A 24,141-nucleotide genomic window follows, 5' to 3' on the forward strand; every position below is an offset into this window, starting at 1 on the left:
TCTGGTGTTTGGCACTGAGGCAACAGCGGTAAAAAGGCTGGAGGCAAAAGGGAAGTAATTTTCATAATGCTGTGAACTGTTGCCATCAATCCTTACCCAAAACATTTCTTCCACTTACTCTAGTGCAATTCTGTTCTGTAGGAGCTTCCCTCTTAGCTATTGCACTTCCGTCTCAGGAAGGCTCTCTACCTCACTCTTGCTCTGGATGTGGAGATCCAAGCCAAAGACCAGCGTCTTTGGGAGTTCAATCTTTGTATGGACTTCAAAGAGCTTAGGATGAGAAACTTAAGACATCCTTTTTCTTAGAGGTGTCCAGGCAGAAACCATAACATACATTTGGAACAATATTATATACATAAAAATAGAAATGCTTGAATGACTGTTAAGGAATGCAGTCTGATGCGGAAGCCTGATGTAAATTGTGCATAGCATTACATACCTATTTTCAGCCTCAAACCTAGGTGCTCTGCATCCTAGTGGAAGTACCTGCCTCTTTGCATCAACTATAAGGACTTTTAGATTTAATTCTTGATTCATACATGTGCTGGGGGTCTGTACCATGCCAATGGCATGACCGCTCCCCTAAGGATCTGAGCAACAACTACAAATAGCCAGTGCTTATAAATAAGTGCTTAGAATGAAGGAGAGCTGCGACTATACATTTGGGAAGGAATCAGCAACTCAGAGAATTAGTCCTTAACAGAAAGCAAGCTATACCTAAAAGAAAAATAAAACCTTTAACCAGTAATGTTAAGCCCAAACATATTCAGGTATTTCTTATAAAATAACTTCATGTTCATGAAGACTTCATTCTTAACATTTCTCAGGTGTTCATACATTTCTCTCCATTAGTCTGGTGCTTGCTGGGATTGAAAGCAGGAATAGAGCATCTTCAAGACTCAAGGAAATCAGGAGATGACAGAAAAACACCATTTTGTAACTGTTCCCAACCAGTTTTGCAAATCTAAGCAGTTCAGACAGTTTGGAAATGTTTCCAAACTCTGTGATGCTCACTTGAAACAAACTAAGCTTTGGCCTTTCTGAGCTCTACCCACTCTCTAAATGAGTGTATCATATTTCTTTATTTACTTAGATTTTTTCACCAGTTAATCTCTCCCTGTCTCATTTTTAATTAAACAAAGCAAATAAATAAATCAACCAAACACAAAATAAGTTAAGAAAAAGCTTTTAAAAGGGTAAAGGGGATTTAGATGCAACCTCCCATTGAAAGCCAGCGGGTGTTGCCTCGAGCATATAATTCCCTTTTGTGCCTTTGGAAAGTGCACAAAAATTCTGTAGATGATTACAGTGATAGGTCTATTAACTGATATCCTCTGGATTTTATTTTGCTTTTTAAATCAATGGCTGAGCTCCGACTGCAAAAGAAGCTTAAATCGACAACCTCATTCCTTTCCGCTCGATGCTCCCTCACTTGTCTTCTTGGATACAAATATAATTTGCAAGTCTGACAAGGGCACAAGCCTCATTATATTGGATCATGGAAATTAGAAATGAATCAATAAGCAAAGAGCCAAACTCCTGATCAGCTAGTTCCTACCACACAGTGTGGAATTCTTCACAATTTACCCCTAATCCTGGGTCTGATCAAACTGAAATGTCTTAAGAGTCAGGAATGCCGGTGCTTCCTTTTGGTATTTCTTTCACAGTCTAATCAAATCTCAGAAATGCTGATATTTTCTGTCTATGTTTCTTATCTTTATCCTTAGTATAATTTGGGCTGCTTAAGGTTGAAGAAGTAATTCAGCAAAATCCTTCATGTGATGGGGCAAATCATTAATGGAGAAGAAATGCTGGCAAGGCCCAAGAAACAGATTAAATCCCCTTCTTGGCGTATTCATTTTATTGTGTCTTTCAGTATAATTCCAACATGGAATTTTCCTGGCATAAATCACCCAGGTTTCCCTCTTCCCCTCCACACTACACTGCGTACTTCTGTGTTTTGGTAAAACTCATCTATTAATAGTTGCCCTCTGTGGCTATAAAAAAATACCTCAGTAGTCAAAAGCCAACCCTTGCTAGGGAACAGCTGTGGATGCCTGAACGCACACAGGACCCAGCATCACACAGCAAAGCCCTTTCTTGGCTCCATGTCAGAGCAAACTGATTAAATAAGGCCATAGTCAAGTTAACAGAAAAGGAGCCCCTTGCCTGCAAGAGAGGGGGAGAGAGAGACTGACTCCAGCACAGGCTGAAGAAACATCAGGGTATTTCCATTTTCTCACTGACATTTTCTTTTTTTAAACTTAGCAACCCCCTCCGCCCCATTTTCCTCCCTCCACCCTTCAGCCAAATCCCAATAAACTGTTGTACTTAAAGAAATAGAACAAAGACTTCATCACTGCTATTATCAAGGGTCACAGGGGTAAATTTTAAGGTCTGTGCTACTTTTCTGTCTGACTGATTTAACTAATTAAAGCATTTCTGCTCTTCCTGTGCTTTCAGCAGCACCCTGGGTAACTTGGGAAATTCAAACCAACCAGCTGCAGTTGCTCTTACAAGTCAAGGCTGGAAATACGCACAAGGATGTTGGGTGGAGCATACTGGAAAGCATGAAAGGAGAGACATATTGTCTCCCAGTAAAGCAGCAAACTGTTTTTATCTGTCTGAATGAAAAGTACTCGGCTCAGCAGAGGATGCAGGGAATTTCCCATCATCTCTGGGTACCTGCCCTGTCGCAGACAGGGTGACCAAGTACCTGACGCCTGCATCTGAACAGCAAAGGTTGGGGGCCTTTCTCCCCAAGTTTCACTTTGCATTTTCATTTGCATGAGCCAAAATTCTTGAAACTCTTCAAGAACTGCTGAGTTTCGGGAACTTCCACCCAAAGTCCAAGCAATGCCGCAACCTTGTGAGGGTCTAAAGGGAAATGGTACCAGGAGCCTCAAGTCCTCTAGAAACCAGGCCCAGGCTCTCAACACTTATAACACACCTGGTCTGAGATTGCAGGCAGATACAAAGCCCATAGCCACATAACTTCACCACTTTTCAGATTTCCCTGGGGATGTTTCACTAAGGTAAATTCTCCCTATAAGGCTGATGTGAATGAATTGAAAAGCCAACAAAGTCCTGTGCTGGAGAAACCAACTGCCATAGCTTTTGACTGAAGTTCTCTGTGAATTGGCACTGCAAGGATATAGTGTGAGAAGCAAAGTTATTCTATATGATACTGTCAGTACAGCTCAAAGGATGCATTTTGAGGCAGCAGAAAGAATTTCATTCTCCAAAGCCTTTTAATTCAAGATCCCTCTGCTGAAGTTGCCCTCACATAAATTAATGAGGGCAAATCTTTTCAATGTCGAGGGCAAAAATTCTTTTTAAAATCATTGCAGGCAATTGCCAGTATGCTCATTTCAAACCTCTGTTGTTTCCACAATTCTGCTCTCACCAATGTTACCCCACAAGCATCAACAGCAAACATGGATTTCTTCTGGGAGTACTAAATGAAAGGAAATAATACATTTAACAACAAACAGCTCACACATACCAATGGCCATGAGCAGATCTGTAGCTAGAATTTATGTGAGTTGTCCAATGTTTCCAGGTTTTGTTACACGCTTTTTTAAACATCTGTGTACCTTCTAAAATAACTGGTCTGCAACACATAGAATCTATCCATCTTTTTCACTAAGGTGGATCGGCCACAAGAGACTTTAAAACAACGATAGAAAAAATTTGTTGAACCTAGTTCTCCTGAAGAATTTCTGAAAGATCAAATTAGGCCAAAAACTCTGATCTTGATTTCAGTGGGGTCCCTTTCTAGCGGGGGTCCCTCTAGCAGGGTCCCTCCTTTAAAAGAAAAAGGAAATTAAAAATGAAAAACAGCACAGGGGAAAAGTTAAGAGTGCACTTCAAACTCACATATGCCAGGAAATTTAGAGTTAAAGGTGAAACTCCACCCTAAAGAACCCCATACTGGAGATATTTCAACGAACAAACATAACGTGTTCTGAAATACAAAGACCCAGTAGGGTGCACTAGGTATGGAGTTTCAGCCTTCACTCCAAATTTCCTGGCTTTTTGCAGGTTTATTAGATTTTCATACCCCAAACATTTAAGTACTCCAAGAAGTTTCCTCAGTGCAGCTCTCCCTGGATCCTTTTGGAGGCTGAGAACAAACACTCTGATGGTGGAGCCACCCACCCATTATTAATGAACCTGGAAACACTTTCTTGCAAATTTTTTTTAATTTGGGACGCTGAAATTGGTAGTTTCAGGTGAGTTTACCTGAGAAACTCCAAAGCTGCAAATCTACTCAGAACAAAATTGAAGGACAGGATTTCAAGTACTCCTAATCTTCCTCCACTGTATGCTGGTCCTATAACTCTGCTTCAGCCAAAGCTATAATTGAGCAAAGAAGGAATTGTTACTGACAGTAGCCATTTGTATTCCTAGCCTAAACATCCTACGAGATTGTGGGATGGGGATATATCCATTCTACTTCCCAGTGAATCTGGTCCTAGTGGATGAAAAATGACTGCTGCTATCAATATCACGCTTTTTTACAACACAACTTTTATGAACACTCATAACATTCAGTAAATATTGAAGTGGTTCCACAGTATCTCATAATAACCCTAAAAGATCTGTCATGAGGCTATGCATCACTGCCTTTTGTGATAGCTCTAAAGAAATTATTACCAGCAACTGTCTGCAACCCTTCTGTTCACCCACACTCTTCATCCCTCTCAGATACACACACAGAGAAACTTTCAAGACTGTATACGATGAATTCAATGGATATTCTTGACATATAGCCAGTGGAGTGGAATACATTCCATGTATTTTGAAACTGGCCTCGGCAATCAGTGTGCACAAACAAATCTTAGCAGAGGATGGGCACAAAAGTGACAGGACAGCTCCACACTGTCCTGATGCTGGGTTTGAGTTCATTCCTCGCACTGAAGTTGATAAGAAGGAGATAAATGGAGACATTCGCTTCTTGGTTTTCTCCCAGCCCCAAACTGCGCAAAGGAGAGAGTCGATACTCATGGGAAAACATGCCTTGGGGAAGGAAGGAAGGCAGCACAGGGAAGAGGCAACCAAAGACTTAAAGCATCAGGGAATGGTGCCAAAGAAGTTCAAACAAGGGCAGATAACACAAACTGTACTTCATGCTGCTCCCTACAGATCTGCACCTGCATTCTTCTTCACTCTTTTCCAGAGTTTCCTCTCTTCCCTCACCTTTCCATTTAATTAGTCCCCCCCTCACTAAGTTCCAGCTATCAAATTTATACATACACACTCAAATCCCCTGCCACACACACTCCTTCTCACACCTATGAAACCAGGCCAGCAAACTAAAAAAAACAAAAAGTCCACAAAAAAACATAAGCAATGACTCATTGGGAGAAATCATAGCTTTTTTTGGATCAACTGATAAATTTGGGAAAAAAGGACAAGATTTCAGGCACATAAGTGCTTCTTTGGATAATTCTCATCTTTTTTCCCTAATATTATTATAGTGGACTTGAGAAAAGACACCACCCCTCTCCAGAAACCTGCAGCAGATCTGCGTTTCAGCTGTCACATCTACATTAAAAACATCGCTGCTCCAGAAATCATAGCACTGACACAGTGTTAACTGTTAACTCTGCTCAGAATGTGCATCTCTTTTCCCAATCTTTCTGTTATATCTATTGCAGCTGTAAGCAAGCCCTCTGCAACATTAGAAGTATTTTACTACTCAGAAAGACCAATTCCTTCTAGAAACTGCTTTTTTTTTCCTGAGGAATCACACTTTTGTGTTGAGTTTCTCCCCCTGGCATAAAGTTCACAGATACCGGGCAAAGCCACATCTGCTGGGCCAGTATTCATGCCGCTGCTCACATCAACATTTACAGCTGAGACTATATAAAGAAAATTCACCTCATCCTTCTCACCCCCTCTCCTGAACCCTGCGAACCCACTATGTGAAGGCATCAGAAATGCCGAGGGTTTGAAGTGTGACTGCACAGAGCAAAGTCCCCCAGGATATAGCACAAGTCAGCAGCCTTTCTTCCTGAAAGATTTCTGTACATTTCCACTGGCAGCAAACAGTGAAGAGCTCTTCAGGAAAAAAACAACTATAGTAGCGTTTGCCCAAATCCAGCTGTCCAAGTGAGGGGCAAAGTCAAATGCATCAGGCTTGCGGACGGCGCAAAGGAAATGTGGCGGAGGTGGCTGCTCCATATTTCCTCAAGGGGCAGGTATTGCTTGCAAGAAATGGACTTAAATTCCTATCAGAAAAGGACTCTGAAAGATAGGATGGGAAATGCAAATGTATGAAGTAATGCACCTGGTTAAGCTTGGCACAGAAATAGCCTGTGCTTTGCATCTCTCTCTGTGTGAAAGGTGCAACCTCCTGAATTTGCAGAATGTTCCAGCTGCTGCTAATTAAAAACATAAGAGGCACCTCACACTTACTATCGAAGAGAGGTTGTACCCCAACGTATCTGGGAGAAAAACAGGCTGATTAATGTGAAGCCCCACAGTGAGATATTTTAGATATGATCAAACTGTGGGTCTGTGTGTGAGACAGTATAATGAGAGTTGATCAGCAAAGAGAATAAACCAGCCTAATATACGCTGCTGCTTTTCAGGACATGAGGGGGAAGAACTCCACCTTGTTTGTTTAAACAGAGGCTGGTAATGGAGTTGCTGGATAGCCTCCGTGCCTGCAGGGCAGCCAGGCCTGGAAGGCTCCCTGTTCCAGAGCAGCGAGAGGCAAACTCAGTTCTCGCTGAGCCTGCAGCCTCTCATCTTGCAAGGCTTCAAAGTGGGGTTCCACAGCTAGAGCCAAATGGGGCTGCATCAGTACTGGAGGGTGTAATACTGCTTTAATCTACCATCTCCCACAAGGATTCTTAATGATCTCTGGTAGTTTACTCCACAGATTTTATAGGCTGTCTCCATTCCAAGCATCCTGCAGTTTGACCAGACAGTGATCTTTTTACATGATGGATAATGTCCATGAAAAAAAACATGAGTCCTATGAGTCTTGGGGAAAAAATGTTTCTTGAAAAAAAAACTGTTGGAAAAGATGACTGTGGGTCAAGCTAAATCTAGCAAACTCCTACTGTTTCTAGGGCATGCAATCGTATGCATAGGAATAGTTTCTTTAGCACTTCAGTTCAGCCTATATCAGAATTCCATACTAGACTTATAAATGTCAGTTGTTAGCACGGGAACAGATGTAACTCCTCCTAGCTGATTAACATCCCTGACATCTGGAACAGAGGACAGAACAGAGAAAAGAGAGGATTTCCTGTTGGGACTTGGCTTTTGGGTGCCAACCACCAAGCTACAGCAACTCTAGCCTTGAGAGTGCCACCATTCCACCTTATAAACAGCCTTAGGGAAGCTGCTAATCAAAGAATTGGACACTAAACACTGAATCCCTAGACAAAACCTCAGATACTTGCTGTATGCCTGCTTGATACCTGTGTGAATGCAGGAGTCCTTGATGTCAAGAGCTGCACAATAGTCTCTTCAAGTCAGGGGATTAAGTCCTCAAGCTTCCTGAATTGAAGATCATTGACAATTTTCTCCTGTTCCTTTCAGCGTTTAGGATTAGGTGGAAACTAACTCCTTTGTTGGGAATCAAGTGGTGTTTCTTTTAACTCTTCTAACCTCTAGAAAAGGTTAGAAAAGGACATCATTTATGCCTCCCACCTCTGGAATAAGTTGACCGTTCTTAGCAAGGAAACCTTGTGAAAAGGTTTCCATTGAGAGAGAGAGAAGGAAAGAGAGTTAAGAGGTTGATTTGATCAGAAACTCTGTGAAGGAGCCCTGAAGTAGCCACTGTTCAGTTATCTGTATGCGGACGACCTAGGCTGTGGATTAACCAGAGCCCTCTTGCTTTTAGTGCTAGTGGTGTGGCCCACATGGTATAGCATGGTCTGCTCTTCACATAAGGCTCTGCCATACCCATTGCTGTTGAAAACTACCACAGCAATCTCTACAGATTTCTCAAACATGTATTCAGAGTCTATTTTATGTATGATTTGAACATGCCAATGCCCTTAATCTTTAGTGAGCTGACGGGATGTAATGCCACGCTTTACAGAACTGCACAGTACAAGTGATGGAAGGGGCCACAGAAAAGGGTGAGATCAGCAGAGCACTGGACTTCAACTCTTTGTTTCAGTGTCACCCTGGGTGTGCAGGCAGGTGCTGTGAACAGACTCTGGAGCTTGCACATCCCATCCCTGTCCCTTGCTTAGGCAGAACGAAAGGTCTGCTGGAGCCTACAGGGCACACACGGATGTTGAGAAAGCCTGTCCCCAGGGTCAGTTATTCTGGGGGGATTTCCAGCTAGTATCAGTAGATTGTATGAATTGAGGTTGTCTGAAGACACTCCAGAAACTTCTAACCTTTCAGGACTTTCATTAGTATTTTCCTAAGAAAGCATCAAGGGGAAGGCTTTTTTATCTGTCCATGCAATCCTGTGGTGAAGCCTGATGTGCAAACTCAAAATTACATGAGAAGAATGGCTTTGCTAACCATAGTATGGTGCAACAATTTGCCACATCAAATGGCACATGCAGAGCATGACTTCCTATGGTTCCTTGATGTTTGTTTCAAGCTTTCTGAAAGAGAGCCAAGGTAGGTGTCATGAGCCCAAAGCCTTCCTTATTTTGTAACCAGCAATATCCCAAACACAAGGAATATGTCTTTCTGGCGAGTGTGTCCCTTTTTGCTCCTTCCTTTTGTACAGGGGCAGACTGCATGATCTTAACATGTTCTCATTTTCCCAGAATTGCAGAAATAAAGAAAAGCTGAACAATATTTGCAAATATTGTTCTGGAACTAAATACTTTCTGCCACATTCTCATGAAATTAATAAAAAGAAGTTAGACAGATGTTCTTGGATTAAGCCTGCTGTGTGGATAATCATAATCAGTCCTTTGTTTTTTCCTGTAGGCTATGAAAAAGGAGTAGAGATGATCTGGTTGGTACCACAATGTTTACAGCTCTTCTGGTCAGCAGCTCCCACAGCAGCGTCCCCAGCCGTCAGGGCCGTCCCTTTGCACTGCTCCTCTGGCAAACTTCTTTACTGATATGTCACTGGACTCATACCTCTGTGCATGGCTAACATCCTTGCTACCTGACTACAGCATAGAATCTCAGCTCTTTGGAGCAAAATATTTTTGTACAGGTGCCAGAAGGAAAGGCAGGGGAGAAGAAAAAAAACACAGCTCTGCTGCTGGAATCAGCTCTAAGGACACAAGTGTAGCACCAGGAAGGTAACTGAAGCACACCACCAAAGTACCTGAGAACTTTGTCCAAGATGCCAAAGGGATCACAAGAAACTTGTAATGCAGACTGAAGGTGTCATGATACTGTTGCACTGCCATCATGTCTGTGGTTGAACTTAATCAAGACTGAGGGCTCTTTTCCCTTTCATCTGCTATTGTTAGACTGAACTTTGGCAGAGGAAATACCTGGAATTAGATGTGAGCTCTCAGTGGCTGAAGAGATGTCTTCATTGATGTGGTACAAGGCCTGCACTGGAGGGGACTGAGGACTCTGCCAATGAAAGTGATGACAAGAGGGGCTGGTGATGCAAAATGGGTGCAGATGGTGCCAACTGAGTCACAGATTTTGACTGAGTCACTAATTGGCACAAGAATCTCTCTTGGGGATGGTGTTGAGGGCAAAGCCAAAGCCAAACATAGGGTTTGAATCTCCACCCTTTTAGCCAATGAAGGCTTTGCTGCCAAAGCCACTGCCCTAAACCTGCAGTGTTAGCCTAAATATTCAAAGCAGAGGTCAGCCTTACAAGCTCATTGATCAAGGAAGTCTACAGGCCTAACTGCTACATTTTGCCATACTGAGTGTGAACGTCTATCAGAGTGGTGGGCACGAGCTCAGCCTAAGTGCATCAATCAGCAAATACAGGCTCCAGAGAGATGGAATATCTTCTACTGCCCTTCTTGGTTTCATTGCCAATGATCAATGCTGCATTACAATCTCTGTGCAAAAACATAAATGAAATTTTAAAGTTGCAAAAGATCTTCGGAGGATCTGTGAGTTTTCTCAAGCTCAGCACTGTGGAAAAGAACTTCAGGCCTTCATCATTGACTTGAATATCAATCAGGAGGAGGTGCTTCTCAAGCCAAAATGAGCATGTAGAGAATTTGTGAGCTCACTACCATGAGGCGCAAATCCTCCAGACAAGTTCAGCAAGGAGGCTGTCCCCCAAAAGAGCATACACCTGCATCTGAAAAGTAAGTGTGCTGTGTTAAGGTAACTTCACATTTTGGAAATCAAGTTCCTTGCCTGGACTTGTGCAAGTACATTCTGTACTTGTAACAAAGACACTTCATTTGGAATACAAACATCTTTCTATGTCAGAATAACATTAAGGCACAGTCTTAAATCTGTCAACCAAATTTAAAAGGCTTTTCTTGTTTCATTTTGTATGGGTATTATGCTGGTCACAGCACAAGTGATAAAAGACTACTATCAGATTAAAAATAATGTATTTTTCTAAAAATTTTTGTAGCTGTGTTATAACTAACACCTCGAGTTCTCAGAACTACAGTGTTAAAACAATCCAATTTGCATTATGCCTTTGATGATATTTGATTAGTTGTGTTTCTCTCCAGTTGAACAGTATTAAAAGATTGGTATTTTTCCCTTCTGTATTTTCAATAATTAGTGTTTGAACTATTTCCTCATTTGAGCCTTGTTCACTGGTAACTGGCTGTAATCAAGCTGAGCTATAAGGAATTATTATTACTATTTTTTAAATTCACCAGAGTTTTTTAAAAAAAAAAAAGGACTGGAAGCACTTCTTTGCAGCTTAATTATGTGTATTTTAAGCTCCAGTTGAGCTGATAATGTTGTTTAAAAATTTCTCTCTACTAAGGAAGTTACAAATATAGCCTGAAATGATATAATGAAAGGAACTCCCGAACTGCTCACACTTTTCTTCCTAAACCGACCTTTTGCGTTGACAACACTAGGTGTTCTGACCACCTTGTGGTTTCCCCCCATGACTCCATGAACTGCCCCACAGAACTATAACACAAGGTAAGGACAACAGAATTTCAACTTTAACTAGTACGTTGTGTGTGTTTATATCAGCCTGTGTTCATCAGTTCATCCACAGGACACATTTTTTGGTTAAACATAATAACTATTCTCTGAAAATAACCAACAGCAAGTTGGAGTAATTGTAGCTATGTGGTACTGAACTAAGTTATTCAGGGATGTCCTTCTTCAAATTACAACAATGTGAGGAAGCTTTTAGCTGAGAATGGCAGCATTTTACTAACTCATGTCGTCTCTCAGAAAGCTGCCCTCTCATCCGCGACTGAAGTGGCATTACCCCCATTTTCGTATGTATAAAAAGGGACACAGAAGAGTTCAGTTACCTGCCTGATGTCTGCAACAGCACTCAAAAGAACCCTGGTACTCACCTCTCTCCTTGTCACCAGCAGACTCAACAGCCCCTCCACAGAAGTGCTTAAAGAAAGCTACACTAATATAGCATTACGAATATGGGATAACCTATCTACCTTCAAAAAAGCCCTACCAAATTAGTCTACCTAAGAGTATTTATGTTCCATGCTTGAGGGGCTCTTCCTTCACCAAACATGAGCTTTCTATGACATCCAATCTCCACTCCTAAGAGTCTGTGGTTAAAATAATTTGAGCAATGCTACAACATACTGCTCATAACCAACAACTAATGGGTCTCCCTGGGTTGGCTATTTCACTCTTTGACGGTGACTTTCTTTAGCCTAGATGAGGAATACAGATTCAATGGTAAGCCATTGTTGAGACCATAGCTGAGATAGCATATGAATAATTGCAATGTGAGCCAAATACTAAGAAAAAACAAACAAACAAAAAACTCCAAAGCCCACAATGCCACTAACACAAGGGTTGGACAATCTGAGCAATATTTAAACAGATATTCATTAATATGATCATAAGGACCTTGTTCGCTGAAAATATTGCCTACCTGTAAGGAGAATATGGGTCAAAGCATGTCTTGGTGACTTCTGTTATCTCCGGGTTACAGCATTCCCCACCATCAAAGTTGTATCTCTCATAATTACAATCCATGTCACACACACCATTCTGCTTCTTCTTGTTGAAGAGTGTGTGGCGTACATGTCGGCAGTCCCCTCCGTCGTACCCGGTCAAGGTGTGGTTGCACTCAGGATCACAGTTCTCGTCTCCGATCTTGCTGATGTCGCAGTTAGCCAGGATGAGTCGGTGACGAAGGGAAGAGTTCTTCACCTCCAGCACCTCTAGCTCCCAGGTGATGTTGTAGCGGCTGAAAGCCTCATTTAGGTGCTGATGCTGGAACTCAATCTGCTCCTGGCTAACAGTGGGGTTCTGGTGCTTGTCATCGTATAGATTTACCACACGGTACCGAACGACCTTGTTGCGGCGGAAGCTTGGGAGCTTGTTGTAGCTAGCAATTACGTCCGTGTTGTCACAGACTGTCTGTCCGCAGAGAGGAGGCTCTAAGCTGGTATCGAGCAAATAGCCATGATGATAGCTGAACTTGCTCCGAGGACTGCTGCCATCCTTCATGGGAGACCAGGTGTTTTTCACATTCAGTAAACTGTCTTGAAGAACTAGCTGAGGTAGAGGCATGTCTTGTCTGTGAATTGCCTGGCCCATGTCCAACAAGATCTCCTTCTGAGACCGGGCTGTCCTCCAGAGGCTGAAGTGCTCTATGTAACCCCGATAGTTCTGGTTCAGGGCATTTCCTCCAACCATGAGCACCTTGCACTTCAAGGTCAGAAGACTGAAGATGCTGCCCACTTGCTCTCCACTTGTGGCCACCTGGGCACCATTGACATAGAGTTTCATCAGGTGCCCATCATATGTGGCAGCCAGATGCACCCACTGGTTGGGGAGGTAGCTGCGATGTGCTGCAATGGTGGTAACTTTGCGAGCACGATCCGTCTTCAGAGAGAAGAAATAGCGGGGGTCTCTATTCCCCTGGTCACTGACGGTGTTAATCCCCAGGACCCATCCTCGGTCACGGGAGGTGTAAGAACATTTGTCATATAGTCCTATGTGCCCCCAAAAAAGAAATATGAATAAATAAGGGTGACAGAACAAATAATGTAATTAGTCTTTAAATTTTATAAATATATATCTCTATATACACACACTCACACATATAGATGCATATATATAATATATATGTGTAGACATATATGTTTATATGTATGCCTCTATATGTTAGAAAGCTGGTGCACAAGACAGTAAATCATCTAGTGCATGATTGCACTAGTAAGACTTGCTATTAAAGGTGAAGATCTGCCAGTGATGTGTATGAATGGGATTCCCCTTCCCTGACTAAAGACCAAAATCCTTTTGCAAATTCCTATCAGCAGAAAGTTGTACTGCACATTCCTTCTTACTTCCACTTGAGCCATACATCACTGGTTTCAAATAGGTATGGTTTCAAGAAGCATTCTTGCTGACCATTTCTCTCACCTCACTCATACCTCATATGCCTGAACCTTGTATCTAGTAAGGCCCAGAGGAGACATAAGTATGAAATCTAACTACTGCACAGTATGAGAAATGCTGAGCAGCTGGAATGCTCTTGGTAGGATCAAGCACCCAAATCTGACAGAGACTGAATGGGATGTGATCGGTCCCCTTCAGGCTGCCTCCAAATTCAAAGCCAACAAAAACTGGTAAGGAAAAGATGTACACTGTTATGCTGGACACGCTGAACAAAGTATATACCAGACCAGGAAAGTGCAAGAAACACGCATGGACACTCACACATGTTCAAAAATGATTCCTGTCCCCTTGCACACACATTTAATAACAATTTGGTGTACCACAGAGAATAAATACTAGTGATTTCTCCCATAAAGTTCAGATCCACACCTAAAGGTCTCTCAACTGGTTCTTCAGACAGTTCTGAGCAGTAGGAAGAGTCCACTCCTTTCCGAGGTTGAGACATGAGGTTTGATGAGTTAAAGACATGCATTTCCTTCTTTCAGGTCTTAATGGCCAAGAGCTGCAGCTAGACCCCTCGACTGAAAAAATAATCGTCAGAGCCTTCAAGCACCAAATGGCCTTTCTACTATCAGCACATAGAAAACAAGCCTTCCCCCAGCCTTCGCTTCCAAAAGCCTAACTGAAAATCATAAATCTCTGACAGTTCAGTCTTCATGAAAAGACTAAATATCCCCTTACCTCACCCCTGCACCCTAACCCTCCCAGCACTACAACCAAATAACATCTTCTGCTTCTGACTAAGTTGCTCAACAGCCATCTGTTAACAATCACTCATTAACAGTGCAGTCTTGTCTAGTATCAACAGAGCAAAGGTTACAGGAGCATTCACTGTATTTTCCCTCCCCTCTCCCAGCACCCACCTTCCCCCTCTCCTCACACCCTTCCCCTCTCCTCCTTCTCCCCCCGCCAAAAAGTCTTCTGATGGGAAAGTTGAAAAATTTTAAACAGGCCTTTTTTCTGCACGCTGGTATTTTGCTAGGGACTCCAAGCTCCCCCTTTTCCTGTTTCCTTTGGAAGAGAGATCCCAGGGTTCGGAAGGTAATGTGTTTATTCATCTGTAGGGCGCACTTGGTTCAAAACCTTTTTAAGGCCAGCTTCTAGTTTATATTGCTACTTCTGATCACAAGAAGGAGAGGAGGAGAAACAGGGAAGGAAAAAACAAATATGCTAAAAAAAATGACATTTGCCATTCCAGCTGGGATGGATATTTACCTGAGAAATTAATGACATGAAAGCCAAAGCTACCAATGATGTTCTGGAGCCAGAGATCTCCTAGTTTTTTTAATTTTTTTTATGGAATAAATATTTTTATAAAGCTTTCATTTTCAGATGTAGGAGAGCCCGTAATTATCTACGTTTTTATGAGTCTCAAATTAAGATATTGCCTAATGACAGTGAGTGGATAATACTGTAGTGAATGAGAAGACAACTGGCAAGACAAGTCTCTCTTCCAAATGAGCTATAAGAAAAAAAAAATCAGTCATAAAAATGAGATATAAAAAGTTGCCCTCCCAGTGTAGCAGGGAGTCCCCAGGAACTATGCAAGAATGGAAACTGTTGCCACCGAGTGTGAAGAGAAATCTGAGGCTTTGACAGGAGAGAGACAAGTTTTCCTCCTCTGGGAGACAGACATCTATTGATTTCCCCCCCTACCCCCAAAAAGAACATTTAAAAATGCTCTGCATAGAGGTATGGCATCCATACAATCCCAGGTGAGGAAATGGGATGCTCCAAAATATCCTCAGTTGGAAAACTAAAATCTGGCGGGAGTCCATCCTGTAAAGCGAATAGCTGTTTCAAGAATACTATCTTTTGTTTCCAATGTGGGAAATACTGAAGAGAAAAAGTAAAAGTATGTCATATAAAAAGAACCTGCTATGAAGCAAAGCAACTTCCCCTAAAAGGAGGCCTTTTTACAGGTAGACTATGATCTCCCCTTATTGTGATAAGAGCATTTGAGCTGGTCTGATATTTTGTAACAGAGTTTTTTGCCTGCCAGGAAATGCCAACCTCATGAAACCAAAAAAAAAAAGGGTGGTGGGGAAATGTTCTAGTCCTAACAAACCACTCAGAGAAGCTGCAGGTCTTCAGCACAGCTGGGGGACCCCCCAGGACTGCCTTAGCTGTTTTGAGGAGTAGTGTAGAAGTCAACCCTTTCTTGTCATCCTCCTGCCATCTCCTGCCACCTTTGCAGCCCAGCATCCGACTCCTGCAGGCCCCAGGGCAGATGCACATGCAGTAGCTGCTCCAGCTGCTTTTAAGGCATCCAAGATCCCTGCTGTCAAACAGAGGGCCTGGAAGCCCTGAAACAGGCTTCTGGGGGCTCCAGCTCCGAGGAAGTCCACCATACTGCTTTCAAGGGTCAAGTTTTTGGCTTTTTGTACTGACCAGGGCTGGAACTATTCCCCCAAAGAACTAATAAACTATTGTGCAATGGAAATTCAGTTTCCTAGCCATCATTAAAGAACATCTTCCTCTTTCTCTGAAGTGCTGCATGATGCTAGTGACTGACCTCAGCTGAACAGATGGAGCTGCTGGAGGAATACTACAGAATAGTAGCAATCCTCCCTTGCCTTTGAGCTTTTAAACCCTGATGTGATGCAACGTGTCTTGAGTTTGACTCAAACAGCTGCCATCAATTCAAGATTTACAGGGAGCCAAAGGAGGGCAGAAAAAGAAAAAAAACCGTGACAATAGGGACACCACTGAACATGCCAGTATGAAAGCTGCTGAACTAAAACAGTCTACTGTTCCAGTTTCTTATATTTTCTGGTTTAGGGTAAAGGTCATTACTGAATCCATATGCCACATACAGTATTCTTTTCTCAAACTTTTACTATTACAGACATCCAACTCTTGATGAAAAGATGGATTGAACACAATCCCTTCAGCAGCAAGACTTGTTTTATTTTTGAGAAAGGAAAAAGTAAGACAAGGTTTGGTAAGAATCCCACACTCCCTATAACTTGCAGAGTCGTACCAGTTCTTTATAACCTTCTTTTGCATGTATGCTGCACCTACTTTCCCAATCCTTCACTTACTTTCGGCTTTAGACTAAGAAACCTCCGGGTAAGGGAGTGTCACTTTTCCGTTTTGTCCCCAGCACAATGAAACTAATTTCAATTGGAGCTTTGGATGTCATAATATAAGAATTCATTACTTCTTCTGTGACAACTAATAAGGGTAAAGCCATTGGAGTAGGGACATGTGAAATAATTGTCAGAACTTTTGTAAACTGAATAATTTGATGTTTTTACAATTTATTTCAATTTAGTAAAAGGTTCCATAACCATGAGTTATTCCTTTGACATAATTAAGAACATTCTATACAACAAGAGGCCTCTTTTACCCCTAACAAGACTGTTTTGCTGCAAAATCACCCCTCACGATGGTTGACACTCCAAATTTCAAAATTTAGTTCTGACCACAACCAATATTCACATGAAAAACATACAGAGTTTAGATTCTCATTTACACTGAGAATTCTTTACAATAATGTGGTACAGGACATTTTCAGCTACTTAATGTCCCTTTACAAACTAAGAGTGGTGTAAAGAGGCCTCACGTTAAATGAGACTCAGGCCAATGACTGTAAAACCACAATTTGGCGAATATGCCTGAAGCTTCTGAGCCAAGAAATGGTGCAAAATAAAGCTGATGTTTGTTTTCCCCACAGCAATTAGATTAAAAAAATATGTACCAGTTTCATACAGCAGCAAACAGTTTTCCTCACTACTGCTTGCCTTGAGTTGCTAGAAAGGGATGGAGCTATAGCTGAGAAGAATACTGACAGGCTTTTGAAATCTTTAGTCTGGACGTTTTTCACCCCTTAAAGTCCCTTTTCCTGAAGCCCAAAGAATTAAAAAATAATTTTATTTTTCATTTGAAAAAGAAGAGGCACTAGTTCAGCTTTCCAGTAAGAGTCACTGGTAACCTTCCTTCCTCACAAAGAAATGAGTCACTTTTCAGACAACTCTGGAGAAGCGCACCGAGTAAAATAGTGTTCATGTATGCTTAGCCAAAGAGTGACTTTGATGGCCCAAGAGGTTCCTTCCAGTGCCTTAGAAGTCCAGTTCCTTATGGGAAAAGTAAATTCCTAGGCATCAAAATAATGGGGACAGCTGGAAAATTAAACCCCAAAGGCCCAATGCCAAAAGCCAAATATGGTAAACCAGAAAAATACAGTGTCTCTCTTTTTTTACAAGGAAAATCTCATTATAACTTTTAAGTCAAGACCATTAGTTTTTTGGCTAGTGACCCACAACTGCTCCCAGTATATCACTATTCATTACACCTGACCTCTTTCAGGAGGGTCTAACCAAGGCCAATATATGATTTATGTCCCATTTTGTCCTCAGGACTTAGATAGGGACTTAAATAGAGCTGCATTCTCACGTGGGCCCTATGTGCTGGACAGCATTTGGCAGTACGAGCACAGCATGTAGCGTCAGCTGCTGAACTTTTGGAAGAAAGTCCTGAGTGAGGACACAAGGCACTGCTGTAACCATGCTCATGATGCCGAGATTGGAACAGATGTTTATCAGGAGCAGCCACAGAGAAACGGGAACTCACAGCTAGAGGCTGTAGCTGCTAGAGTCATATATAAGTAGCACTCTGCGGGCAGAGTTGGAAAGAAGAGAGGCCGAAGTAGCCCATGCAAGCTGCTGTAATCCATTTTAATATTATCAATAACATACTGCAGGCCTCCCTCAGTTACTTCAGTGCTGTTTCTTGAATCTTGCTAACAGCAATCTTCCCGGTAATCAGCCCAGCCATAGAAATACCTAAGAATTGAATTCGTTCTTCAGAAGAAGTTTCCCCACTTTGCTGAGCAACAGGAAGCAAAAGAAGAGGACTTGTTATGCTTTACTTTCCAGAAGCTGAGAGGCTGGGGGAAGGGGAAGAAGGAGGTCACTTCAAGTTTGAACACATCAGGTGTGCTGCGGAGCCCGTCACAGCCTTGCAAGGCAGAAGGGAAAACAGTGCCCTGCACTTCTGAAAGTTGGCCGTGTCTATTTTGCTGGGAGACTGCAACCAGAGGTGACAGGACCCAGTTATGAAAGGGGAATTTAGGTCAACAATCAAAGCGGCAGTCAGGGGGCCCAAGAACAGGGAGCTAAAGGTTGGAGCTGTTTTTTTCTTTAGCATGCTTTAATCGTTTAGTATCAAAGCACAGAGGAACGCTTGAAAGAGCAAATATTCTACAGGAACCTATAGAAAGCTTTTATCTGTCCAGAGGAAGATAATTAAAACCGACAGATTTGGGTTAAGTATCCCCATGTTCCATGCAATTGGATAAGTCAGCGAAGATCCACTGGAGCAGTTCTTGAGTTCTGCACTGGATATTTCATGGTATGATGTTGAAACCAATATGGTTTTACAAAGGGGAGAAATAATCTCTCCTTTCCTTTGCTGTGATTCTCCCAGCCCCCACTTCCTTCCACAATAGTTAAATAATTCAAAGTCCAGAGTACTTAAGGCAACATCTCTGTCTATACCATTTACTACACAGCTACGAGGCCTCTTGAGGTCTCCCCCAGAGACAAGGAGTGGCTCAAGCAAACCACCTGAGACTTGCTCAGGTGGCAATATACTACTTAAGTGATGAAAAAGGGGATGTTTGCTGCTGCTATCAATCTAGCTGAATTCAGACCAGATATTATCATTTACAAGCAATGCAATAGGATTCATATCCAAGACAGAAAGATGGAGTTCTTTTCATTTTGACATAAAAGACAAGATGTTCATTCTGTAGAAATACAGAGTCTAATATTGCTATGCCTATCTAAAGTTGAGAATTTGGCCTAAGGCTCTCTACATTATAAAAATTTTATATCACTGTCATTTAGCATTAAATTAAATGTATATTCTGTATAGTTTCTCAGATTCCCATTAACTCATGTGCTCAATGAGATACCTTGAAGCCTGCAAACAGGGCGGTGAGAATGGCTAAAATAACAAAACATGAATTTGTAGTGGCCGGTTAGTTATGAACATTACATAAATCCTTCCCTTCTGATAATAAAATCATGTAGGCTGTAACAGAGCAGCCACTGGCACGGACAATCATATTAGTGACACTTCACTGAGCCTATTGTAAGAATATACCCACTAACAGCATATAGAAACCTATTGCAAACAGATCTGGTAGGTTCGGGTTCATGAGAAATTATTAGATTGTGAGGGATTTTAAGGAGTAAGTGAACACACAACACTGCGTAGTCAGATGGCAAAAAAGAGTGAGCTTTAGTCCTTGCAGCATTGTAGCATGGTCATCTTTGATTGCGCATTGCTTTTGCAAGGGCTCCTTTGTATACAGTATCAGCGTAAACAAGTATTAGTGGGAAGGTTTGCTTCTTATCTGGATCTCCCTGAGCATTTCACAACAAAGCTGCAGAACCAGTGTAGACTGGTACTTGGTTAACAAACTGCGGCTGTTTATGATCTAATAACTAGGTTTGGGGAGGCTTTTACATGGACAGCAAAAAGTGCATCCGTAGCAAGGGTCAAACTTCAAGTCCCTGCTATAAAGTCTGGGAACACAAGAACATTCCAGAGAACAAGGGTAAGGGTTTTCTATATATCTGCAAAACAATTCATTTCTCCTACTTTGTTCTCAAGAACAACTGAGTATTTTGGGCTGAAACTTGGAAAACCAGTATGTTTCCATGTTATTAGAGTTGATCATAATGTATGCACACACAGGGACAGTATTAAGATAGTACAGGCAGTCTTCATTTGGCTACTACTTAACTTCTAAGTGATAAACTCTGCATTCATCAGCACGTTCCTTTAGGGAATTACTGGTGTATGTCATAAATATGGGAGGGTTTTCATCAAGTTTTATTCAGACAAGAATTCAGATTGGGGACTGCCAGTTGTAGACATTCTAGTGTGGCCCACTGATAATAAAGCGGAGTTTGGTGTTTATGAAAGCCCAGGTATCCTTTAAAACAGTGGGAATGAAGAGCCTTCAGTAAGTTTGTTGGTTTGGCTAAAAGGGACTTGAATACCTCTCAGCTTCGAACCTTATCTATGCTCACTGATCAGCAGAACCAGGTTACAAATTAACCCTTCTATTGTAGCCCACCCAGTGTATTCACCTTTACCAAAAGCCAGCATGAACATCATTCTTACTTTAAAAGCAAATGTCGCAAAGCACATGAATATATATCAAGGGTTACGCATGAAGCAATCAACCATCTTTCAGAGATGCACACACAAGTAACACGCAGCAGGAAGCCCACACATGCTTACAAAAAGGGACATAAATACAAAGGCACAATAGCAGAAGGGATGCTCGATCCACACAGACGAATGCACCCGGGAATTCAGGAACATGCTTGGTGGAACATACGTTACCTCTGCTTCCACACCTCCACCTCCCTGTGCTCTTAGGCGGATACTAATTAACTATCAAAGCCCAACTGAGAAATTATTTACCTTTGTGCGTGCTAACTCAGGAGTGACTTTCCTCTCTTTTCTAAGAGTTAATGCTTGAGAGCAAACACAGAGAGTATCTTCTTTGGAAGGGGCAAACACCTAAGTACCACAACTTCCAGGCAATCTAAATAATTCCTGGGTCCTTTTAGAAAACAGAAAAGAGAACTGATCATAAACTGGGTCAAGATAGGTCAGTGTACCTCAGAGCAGATCAGATGGCCAGAACATCCCAGGAGGAAACATTCTCCTGGAAGGATTATTAGGGGCACATCTGTGCCATCAGACGACCACGTACAATACCCATCAACTCACTGGGAGTTCAATATGGCATTTCCTTTCAAAATGTGCTTTGTGCCTGACGAGCACTGAAAGTAAATCAGCTCCAGCAGTGGCCATGCCTGTAGCTGTGCTGGAAAAACGCCAGACGTCCTGCCCTCTGGAACCCTCTGGACGGCCAGAAATGCAGACCAGCGAGAAGTGGAGGTCTATGCACGAGGCTGGCTGTGGTGCTAATCAAAATACATTACAAGGCCTGAAAGGGGATGGGGGGAACGACGACAACACAACTTGTTTTGCTTTTCGAATTCCCTTGTCACTGACCTTTGCAGCAGCTTTAGGGCAGCCCTGGAACCAGCTGAGCGGTTACTGCTCCCAGCTGCAGAGAGGAGAGCTTTTACACCATTGCACAATGCATGTGTGCTTGGGGGGGAGGTTAGGGCTAGAGAACAAAGAAGGAAATCTAATGGCATCTGAACCGAATGTAATGATCAGTGAGGGAGTGGGAAGAGGACCCAGAGAGGGGGGAGGACCTTACAACCTTTCCAGGATCAGACACATGGCCAACATCCACGTTATTACAAAAACAAAACAAAAACAAAAAATTCCGTGAATGCAAACGAGGACACCCTGTGAGGAGACTGTAAAAATCACATCATGATAGCTTAGATTTGTCTTTGTAATTGAGGGGCATTTCCACATGAAACAGTTCTGGCTATTTAACTGGATTTTGAGAACATTCTTGGGTAGGTACTTTGTGAGTGCAAAACTGAGTAGTCCCAGCGCATTTACATTGATTTTTACCATGCAAGGTCTTGGCCTCTGTGAAAATTAAATATCTTATTGCAAAAATATCTTAGATCTTATCCAGACTCAAATATCTTATTGCATCTGGCTTTCCCATAAGACTGTATCTTTTCTATAATAATAGAAGCAACTGAGAAATACACCAACTTTAAAAGAAACATCTTAAATCCAATACACAGAACAGCATGCAATAACAGCAGACAGAATGGAGTTGATTGTGCCTGTTTTCCTGCTGTCACTTTTGAAAGGGATCCTGGCCTTCTCTAATCATGACTATTTCATGCCTCAAATTCCCCGCTCCATACTTGCATACAAGTTCCAAACCCATACACAAACCACAGAGATATTTCTGCTTTCTAGGAAACATCCTGCTGAAAAAACCTGCCTCTCTAACATGATATAACTACTATAGTATGCATTCCTGATAGGCTGTAGTCACTACATACTAACTTAAGTATATAATTTTAGAGCTCCATTTTTCTGCTCAGTTTGAATCCAATTTCATTTGTTTGGGTATGATTTTCCTCCTGGAAATACCTGAACTTGATTTGCGAGCACAAATAAATAGACATCTAAAAGAAAATCCTAACACAGGTTCATGTAATGGATTAGAAGTGTACAGAAACAAAATCACACCTGCTAAACCAAAGGCTGTAGCTGAAAATTCAGCCTTTAGTTATTAAAGGACAAGATGGGACAGCGATGGGCAAACCTCCAAAAGGTCATAATTCTAGTTTGCTTTCCATAAGCGTTGCCAAAGTCAAATGCTTCTCAAAAGTAATTGACCTTCTCAAGTCTGCAGAACTGGGAGAAAAATGTAAAAGAAACAAGCTACCTTGGAAGATTTTTGGCAATACATGTGTTTAGCTGAGCAGCAGGAAATATCATATGTTCAACCTTTCTTATGTTATTTCAGCCCTTCCACTTTTGGTTAAATCTGGAACCAAAGAAATGAAGATTAACAAAATAGTCCGTACATGTAGTACTTTCTCTATACCTATGCATATGTATACATGTGCACATGGAGTTGAGGGAGCAGACTGGAACATTTTGAGTCCTTGGCTTAAATCTGAATTTTCAAGAAAGGTCTCCAGCTGGGGATGGCTCAGATGAGATGAAATCCTATCTCAAAACGCTAATTACTGTCATTAGATCTTTGCTCTACTCTCTGTGTTTGCAACTTGGCCAAAGTCACGGGAATAGGTCATTTCAGCATCCAGTCTTCAAACACTTCTGGACTGCTCTTCTGCCCTGAGGGAGACCACCCAGCAAGGAGTTGACAAGCAGAAGTCACCCCAAGCTTATTCTCTGCTTTCTCATCTGCTGCTTTGTTTTTAATGGATGTCTCCTGCATTAACTTCATAGTCCTGACATTGTCAATGTCCAGCTTCTAGCAGGAGACCTTGAATTTGCTCCCTGAAGGTCATATTCTGGAGGCAAATTCTTGGCCTCACTGAAATCAACAGTAAAATTCTTATCGTCTTCAATAAGAAAAGATTTTGATCTTGCTCTTCAGAACAAGCACACTAGTCTTGGCAGTGAAGGGGGAAAGTCAAGCCACTGCTGAGGAAAACCTTCAGGGTAACAGTGACAAAGCCTTCTAAATAAGATCAGCAACATCATATGAGACTCTGTGCCTGACAGTTTAACCAAAGTGATACCCAGGAGTCCCGACAAAGAGCTAGAAATGTTATGGTGATTAGAAACATCCTACCAGTGTCAGGAAGAACCCATAGAAACACTGGAAAATTAAAGGATTTGAAGTCAGCATCCTAGTGCTACCTGTACTTTACTGTTTAGATTCAATCATTTTTAGCAGTAGTAGCTGAGAACTCCCAGAGTGATCTGACATTAGAAGCACTCAGATATAATATGGTGAGGACTGAATTAATTCCTCTTTGAACAAGAACTTGTAATTTAGAAAAACACTGAATTATGATTTAAAAGTTGCTGGTGAGGGACATTCCACCACTGTACTTGGAAAGTTTTTTCAACAAATGATTACTCTCATGCCTAAAAAAGGCATGTCCTCTTTCTGTTCTGAAGTTGCTTAGCTTCCACGTGTATCCATTGGATTTACTTATATCCTCTATTATTAGATTT

General features: G+C 41.8%; 1 protein-coding gene across 1 annotated transcript in view; it reads right to left on the reverse strand.

Moving 5' to 3' along the window:
- PAPPA (pappalysin 1) overlaps window positions 1–24,141 on the reverse strand; it is a 184,015-nt gene that overhangs the window by 143,367 nt on the left and 16,507 nt on the right. Inside the window, exon 2 of the mRNA XM_013953802.2 lies at window positions 11,975–13,043. Coding sequence (XP_013809256.2) covers window positions 11,975–13,043 — 1,069 coding nt within the window. The remainder of the gene's footprint in view (window positions 1–11,974; window positions 13,044–24,141) is intronic.

The sequence above is a fragment of the Apteryx mantelli genome, chromosome 21 (assembly GCF_036417845.1).
Source record: "Apteryx mantelli isolate bAptMan1 chromosome 21, bAptMan1.hap1, whole genome shotgun sequence".
NCBI lineage: Eukaryota > Metazoa > Chordata > Aves > Apterygiformes > Apterygidae > Apteryx > Apteryx mantelli.